The sequence below is a fragment of the Astyanax mexicanus genome, chromosome 1, assembly GCF_023375975.1.
Source record: "Astyanax mexicanus isolate ESR-SI-001 chromosome 1, AstMex3_surface, whole genome shotgun sequence".
NCBI lineage: Eukaryota > Metazoa > Chordata > Actinopteri > Characiformes > Acestrorhamphidae > Astyanax > Astyanax mexicanus.
The window spans coordinates 85,778,408-85,786,346 of NC_064408.1; the positions used below are offsets into that span (position 1 = coordinate 85,778,408).

A 7,939-nucleotide genomic window follows, 5' to 3' on the forward strand; every position below is an offset into this window, starting at 1 on the left:
TCCTCAACCCCCACTGCTAAATATGGTTGTTTTGTGTTGTCTTGTCTAAAACTATGGCGTGGTGTAATAATGTCCTGTGAGGGAGTTTAATGAGTTTAAAAACTTTGAAATGTGATTCCATTCAGGCCCACTGTGAACAATTCTTTAATATATCATAATAATGAGAAGTGTATCATTTTATGTCTCATAATATTAATAGACTTAATAAGATTTGTTACTTGAGTAGGACTTTTGGTTATTTATACTTTACTGATTTTGTACTTTTACTCTCTACATTTTCACAGTTTGATATTTTGTGCTTAATGGCATTTTCCCAATTACAATACTTTTTTAATACTTTAAGTAGTTTCGAAACAAGTACTTTTATACTTTTACTAAAAAGCTTAACTTCTACAGAAGAGTTATGAATGTCAATGTAACATTTGACAGCATATGAAGCATAATTCAGCTTTACATAAATATTTCTTAATATTTCGTAAATAGTTCTTAATATTTAACAGCTTTGCCAGTGTGTGGCAATAAGATTAATGATTAACCTGTAACACCTAATGTTTTGGCCATTGTTTTACCCTAATGATTGGGAAATTATGAAGTATTCCTTTTACTACTGAAAGGTCTGATGCTGTTTTAGTAGCTGGGTGAATAATAAAATTAGATTTTTGCCTTGAGGAATGATGGTGCACCAATCACATTTTCTGTCCTCTATATCTTACCAAATAAAAGTAAATGAGAATAACAGAACTGTGGCATAATTGAAATAACGCACTCAGGGTTTGTGCTATAAAGTGAGATATCTGCACCAATCTGCACTCAGTTGCAGGGCCAATATGTTGGTCATATTTCACATTATAGCATTAAGTGGATTATTGCTTTTTAAAGGACACTTACTTTTATATTTTACAACTGAAATAATTAGCTAAAGGTAAGCCCTGTTTTTACCCTTGTGAGGATAAAGCACCAAGCAACACACCATTAGTAAGATAATGTTATTAGCTTTTACACCAACTGCAGCCATAAAGAAAACCATGTAAAAGAATTTGCTATACACTTTATTGAAATTAAATAGAAGAGCAGTCAGAGTCAATAGAGAAGGGCTTAACATTATCACTCCAGTCAAACAGTGGATCAGTATGAGGGTGGAGCTGAACTGATAAATGCTTGATACTCCTAACCGAGAATTCAGCCACTGTCCACACTCAGTGTAAACAAGGACCTGTAGATTTCTACACACAGGGGTAAGAGGAACTACACTGCATTTTGATGGATAACAGTAAGCAATAACATTCTGGGAAGCTCAGGGGTCTGATTAAGCACTGGAATGGTTATTTTAGGTCATTTAGGAACAAATCTCTGTGACTACTCTATATGCATGATATTCAATCATCAAAAATAAGTGACTCACATAGACAAGACCAAATACAGAACACTTATAATACAGAAAAATCAATGATTTTTTTTTTTACAGAGTGTTCTATTGAACATGCATTTGTTGTGACACACATTCCTCTTCTCCCAAAAACAAAATAGAAAGCAGAACATAACCACCATCGTATACACAAAACAATGACAATTAGTTTTCATTTCACAAAACCATGTTGAATATTGGCCTCTGAGGCACACAGAATAAATAGGACCTTGGATTGGAAGCATCATTCAAACAGCAGGTCTTCGTCGGCCTCTTCGGTCAGAATGTTGGCCGGCTCGGCCATTGGACCCAGTTTAGCCAAACGCTGTGCTATCTCTTTCTCCGTCCTCTCACGAAGCTGCTTCTTCTTCTCCTGGATCTTCTTCAGCCTGATGTTGTAAAACAAAGAACATGACTACATGACTTTTACGTACCATTTATGTACCATGACTTAAAGTAATTTATAAGCGTATTTAATTACCCAAATCAGCCATTTCCATTTTTACTTTTCAGAAATTTACCTCTTTTTAATTCTTAGAATAGACCAAGTTTCATGGTTAAAGACCCAAGATATCACTACCAATTAATCAAAACCAGGTGTTTTTTTTTTTTCAGTTGAATTTCATAGATTATATAGATTGTGTAAAAAGAGAAAGTTTTTTTAGGCTTTGAATGAATTGTGATTATAAAAAAGAAAAAGAAATCTGTCCACTTATTCACACTTACATTATTCAGCTAAGCCATAATACAGGCCAGCCAATGAGTATGGATCTTAACACATGTCTATCTTAATGGTAATTAATAGAAATTAAAACAGTCTATTTATCCCCACACAACATGAATGTGAAAGAAGTAAAAAGTAAAATTTAAATATTTTGACATTTAAATATTTGACAATGTGCATGCTCTAAAACAATTAATAGAAAAAAAAATAGAAATAAACAAATATTTAATTACGTGAACCTATTAAATGAGTCCAAACATAGCATGACCCACCTATAAAACTCTTCTCTTTCTCTCTCATCCAGCTCAGTGATAATATAAGTGAGAGTGCGCTCGATACGTGGGATAATCACTGAGGAAAAGAGGGAAAAAATGCATTGTTAAATGTAGGGCTGGACAAAATTTCTTAGCACATTTTTTTACACATTGAAAATCATATTTAGAATTCTAAATTTTAAAAACAAACTAACACATTACACTGTATCCATGTGAATGTTTGAATGTCTTTATAAATATTCTGCTAAGCCTGGTGATCTTTCTGCTTACCATGCTCAATAGCATTCACACGGCGGTTGGTGATCTTGATGGCCTCATCCAAGGTGACAAAAGAGGTCTGCAAAAAAATAAATAAATAAATAAATAAATATTGGGGGAAAAGTCCAATAGTAATGTCTGCTGCCCCTGCTAGCAGTTTTACTCTGAGCAACAGACAAAATAAGTTACTACATATACCTTTTTTAATCTCCATGGTACAGTCATATATAAATCAGTCAAAGTGATCACTGAAGACATGGAGACTTGTCAGAGGATGATATTCAAAGCCAACAAAAGGCTACTAAAGCCAAACGCATGCTGCTGTTTATGACCAAGATGGAACTGGGAATTTCCCAACCCCTCCAGCTCATAATTACCACTTGGAATGTTCAACTCAGATACAGCCAAGTTATATAATATTGCTAAATGTTAAATAAAAGTATTTTTAAATAGACATAACAAAGAGCTATCAAGTACTGTGCGCTGCTTAATTCATAATGTCTATTACTGATATGATATAGTTAATAATAAAGTAATATTTAATTTCATTTATTGCATTAAACTGCCTACAACTAAATAAACAATTATTTTAATCAAATGTATTCCTCTTAACAGCTGTTCTTTCACACACACCAGTCACACAAGCCCCAGCTTAGTGTGACAATTTTTACATGACACCACAGACCACACACCCTATTCAATTTATCTTTTTTTTATTGCAGGAGATTAAAAGTTTCCAGATTCAGTAAAACCAACTGTGAGCTGATTACTGAAAACATTACTGCCTGAGTTCTCCTTTCACCAACATTATGAAGAGTTTAAATATTTGATCCTATTCTGCGTTGAGTTAAATTTTTCTGTGGTAAATAATGTGTATACAAAAAGTCATAGTGTGAAACTTTTACACAAAGCCTTCATAGAAACCTATAAACCAAACACTAAATCAACCTGGGACACAATGTTGATGGACAGTCACCCTCAACAGAAATTCTCCATTTCAGCTTCATGTATTAATGATATTTAATAGATAACTCCAGCACCCCCTACCTGCAGAGAGGCCAATTCCACCAGCAGCTCTACAGCTTTAGCGTAGTTTCTCTTCAGCCTGGACAGCTGCTCTCCACCTCTGGCCAGACCAGTCAGTTCATAACCTATAGAGTGTGTGAAATGTGAACATTTGATGTTTGTGATGTGGTTCAATTATTGTATGCACTGTAATTTGTGTGAGACCATATAATTTTATCCAAACTTACTGTCTCCTCCCTCCTGGTAGTGCTCAAACACAGGCAGAGTCACACCTGGGGGGCAAATGAAGCAAAATACAGTTAGGGCCGTTATTCATGCATAAAAAAATAATACAAACATTTTAAAATCTGCTGAAAAACATTTAAGTTAACAAAACTAAAACTAGTTGAGGTTTGAACTTAATAATTCCTTGGCAATTTCTCAGTGAAGCAAATTTAAATGAAGTTTATTCAGACCTGCAACATTGTCCTTTTTGGCTCGAACCTTGACCTGGGCCTTGTTCACATTCTGGATAACCGTAGTGCTGAGACAAACACACATCCATGAGCTCAGGAGTCAAACTTACTTTCACAAACACATTATCATTAACATTAAATATAAGCGCAAGCTGCTCATACCTAAAGTCACCAGCAGCAAATTTGGCTTCAGCTAAAGAAAAAGCAGCTTCTCTCATCACTTCTCCCATCAGCGTCTTGGTCTAAGAAACAAAGGGAAACAGGGTAAGCAATGAAAAAATATTTACAGCTATTTACATTTTTTCTCACATTATTACATGTTTACAGCATGACATACTCATTAATATAAGCATTTAAAATATTTATTTTCTCATGTTTCTACCTCAATGATCTTCCTGAGAATCTGCCGGAAACGCATGGAAAGGGCGTCAGCTTTTTTCTTCAGCAGGTTCCTCCCTGTCTGAGCTCCTTTCAGTCGAGCCTTCATAATGGTCTGAGCCCTAAAACCATCGACACAAACAGTCATTAATTATACAATTAAAAATACAGTGTGCAACAACAGTCATTTGCTTTTGTGTTCATGAGTTTAAGAGGAACTTGCTTAGTCAGACTTGTTCACAGTGGTGGTGAATGGAACAAAATGCTTAAAGAGTTTTATGTGTTTAAAAGCTCCCCCTCAGAAATTATTATGAATTCGTCATTTGATGTCTAGACACTGTTTATCAACAGTTAAAGAGTTTATTGGACTGTGTTGCAGTAAATATACACTTGGTGATCTCAAATTAATCCCTACAAAATACTCCATTTCCATCTTTAACATTACATATACAGCTAAGAGGACGTGCACAGAATCACTGGTGGTTGCAGACAGTAAATAAAAGGACTATATTTTCTGTATTCACATGGTTACCCCCCAGTTCCTAACACCACCACGAAATCAGCATCAATGCACTTCTCTACAATAAACAATTTTAAACCAAAACAAACTCTTTTTCACCCTGTTTATTTTATATATAAATTGACATTTAAGCTACAATGTAGTAAATACAAATAAAAAAAAACTAATATTAATGAGAATGTTCTGCACATGGTACTGGACTTGTAGTATCAGGTCCACTACAACCCTACTGACTAGACTTGTCACAATAATTACATTATTAACTTATCTTACAGTAAATGGACATGACCTCAATAATATTTTATAATAGTGATATTGTATATTGTGCTTATTTGTATGTTTGTTCACAGTAAACAGTATATTTGCCAGTTTCCATGCTTCAATGACCAATGCTTCAAAAACAGTGACACCACATACACACTGTGGACTGTGTTAGGTAACTAAAAAAGTAAATACACTGCCAGGCCAAAAAAAATGATGTGGGGTTGATGCTGCAGTTGGTCAGGTTTAGGTTTAGCAACAGTTTGTGCTGAAAGAACGAGGTCAGCTGACTACCTGAATATACTGAATATAGACCAGCTTATTCCATCAATCGTTTTTTTCTTCCCTGATGACACGGCCATATTCCAAGATGACAATGTCAGGATTCACTGTTCTGGAATTGTGAAAGTGTGATTCAGGAATCATGAGCTCATTATTTTTACACATGGATTCCAGAGTCCAGATCTGAACCTCATTGAGAATCTTTGGGATGTGCTGGAGAAGACTTTGAGCAGCGGTCAGACGATACCATCATCAATACATCAATAAAAGATCTTGAAGAAAAATTAATGCAACACTGGATGGAAATAAATCTTGTGACATTGCAGAAGATTAATGCAAAAATGCCACAGTGAACGTGTGCCGCAATCAAAGCTAAAGGCGGTCCAACAAAATATTAGTGTGTGTGACCTTTTTTTTTTTTTTTACCCCAAACTATGACTACTTACAATTGTATTGTCTTCAAAAGAATATGAATGCTTCGTTATGCTATTCTAGTATCATTATGTCAGTGTCATTTAAATGGTTTTAAAATGACAATAATATTGGTTATCACAATAATGACAACTACAACTACCCTTTAAGCTCTTCAGCTTCAAACCCTTTCCCCCCTGTGGATGTTCCTCTATGGCCAGAGCCTCACATCACATGATCCTGAATAATACACTTCTGTTTTTCTGTGGGGAGTTATTTCAAACACTGTTCTTATAGTCTAAATTCTGAAAATACAATATTTTAACACACCCTTTAGAGGGACTGTATACACGTATTTAATCTGCACAAAAATATTTTTTATTTGCACAATTACCCTCAGAGAGTCTTATAATGACCTTGCTGGTGGTCCTTAGAATACCACTGTAGAATAAACACACTGCAGACTGGTCCTTTATTCTATTTATATGGCTAGTTGACTGCTACAGTGTAGTAAAATAATACAAAAATAATAATAATGTGTGTGTAACGTTAATCAATGGTCAGTTTTATATTTAGATCAACCCCAGCATTAATAACATTCAGCACAGTTATTATAGTTTAATTATTAGATATTAGAGTATATTGGAGTCTAAACAGTAAATTAAAGGTTATGTTATGTTGATTAATTCGTGTCCTGTAGTCTGTATCTCTAACAGCACAGCACAGCTCTCTCTCGCTTTACTCACATCCTCGAAGGGAAAATGTCGATCCGGTCTTTGCCCGACATCTCGTCGTTTTCCTCCTGATCCCGGCGGGTCTGTGTGTTTATAAAGCGGGGTTTTCTGCTCGACCTGTGGCCTGTTCTGTTCGCATGTAGGTTTTATTCGCAGGAACGCGGCGCTCGGCTTCACTGTTTCACTGAAAATCACATTACAGCTCACAGCGGGTCATGTGACTCACGACCAGCGGCCTTCAGCAAAACACTAAACACAACCTATGATCATTATCATTATTAAAACATAGCTTGGGTTTATTTTACGATTTAATGTAGCAGTAAGCTTTCTTATTAACACAGATTGATCGATTCATAATATATATATAATATATATTTAAAACAGTACAGTTTTACCTAAACTTTTATTTTGAAGTGTGTGTAACCGATAGCTGTAAGGGCAGAGGCGGCTTATGGAGGAACTGCACACTTCCTGTATATCGCCTCTGTTATTTGTCAGTGAACCACTGTAACCACCGCTAGAGGGAGCCCGCGAGTGAGTCCAAAATGAATAGAAGTGAATTGAGCTAAATTGCTAAAACCTTCAATTAAAAATAGTAAATAATATGAATGAAAAACAACTTATAGTGATGTTTAATTTGTCTAGGCTATTAACAATTTGGTACAGTCACCGGTTATAAACAATACAAAACATATAAAGTGTTCACTTATCATGTGTGTAGGTCACATTTCTTCATGACATTTTTTTGTGTTATTATTTTGTGAAGATATAATTATGCATGGATACATATGCATGTGACTGTGTTATTCATAGATACAGGTGATGCATATTATATATGTTTATGTATATGAGCATTTTATATACATCTTTATGCTATGTTTTGTGTACAGACTTCCCAAGTCTTCTGAAAGTGGCGGGAGTCTACCGCATATCAATAACGGCGTGAACACAAACGTGCACGCAGGCAACACAGTTTTTTTCCCCAATCAGGTGTGTAAAAGAGAGGGAGAAAGAGAGAAAGGCGCTGCCCTCCTTGGCATATTCATTAAGGGCATGCAAAACAGAGAAAGTTTTAGTGATATGGATCTACGTATATATTGCTTTAGGGGGCAGGATTAAAAGGGCCTATTGTTTAAACTTTAAACATGCAGTCAACCATTTAATTAAAATCAAAGTAATTAGTGCACTTGCTTCTTTTAAACATACTTAT

At 35.1% G+C, this 7,939-nt stretch overlaps 1 protein-coding gene across 1 annotated transcript; it reads right to left on the reverse strand.

Moving 5' to 3' along the window:
- Positions 1–1,040: 1,040 nt before the first annotated feature.
- atp6v1d (ATPase H+ transporting V1 subunit D) lies at positions 1,041–6,954 on the reverse strand. The gene is made up of 9 exons (XM_007255485.4): positions 6,742–6,954; positions 4,526–4,643; positions 4,306–4,385; positions 4,144–4,211; positions 3,916–3,960; positions 3,710–3,813; positions 2,675–2,741; positions 2,402–2,480; positions 1,041–1,794 (listed from the first exon to the last, which is right to left on the reverse strand). The coding sequence occupies exons 1-9, from the start codon at positions 6,780–6,782 to the stop codon at positions 1,650–1,652; spliced, it is 747 nt and encodes a 248-aa protein (XP_007255547.1). The 5' UTR covers positions 6,783–6,954; the 3' UTR covers positions 1,041–1,649.
- Positions 6,955–7,939: the final 985 nt, after the last annotated feature.

Excerpts from the sequence above, each read along its gene's own strand:
- atp6v1d (XM_007255485.4), bottom strand. The coding sequence starts at position 6,782 with ATGTCGGGCAAAGACCGGATCGACATTTTCCCTTCGAGGAT. Across the intron at positions 4,386-4,525 it reads TTCTCAGGAAGATCATTGAG|ACCAAGACGCTGATGGGAGA; the intron begins GTAGAAACATGA and ends TTTGTTTCTTAG. Across the intron at positions 3,814-3,915 it reads CTACCAGGAGGGAGGAGACA|GTTATGAACTGACTGGTCTG; the intron begins GTAAGTTTGGAT and ends CACACTCTATAG.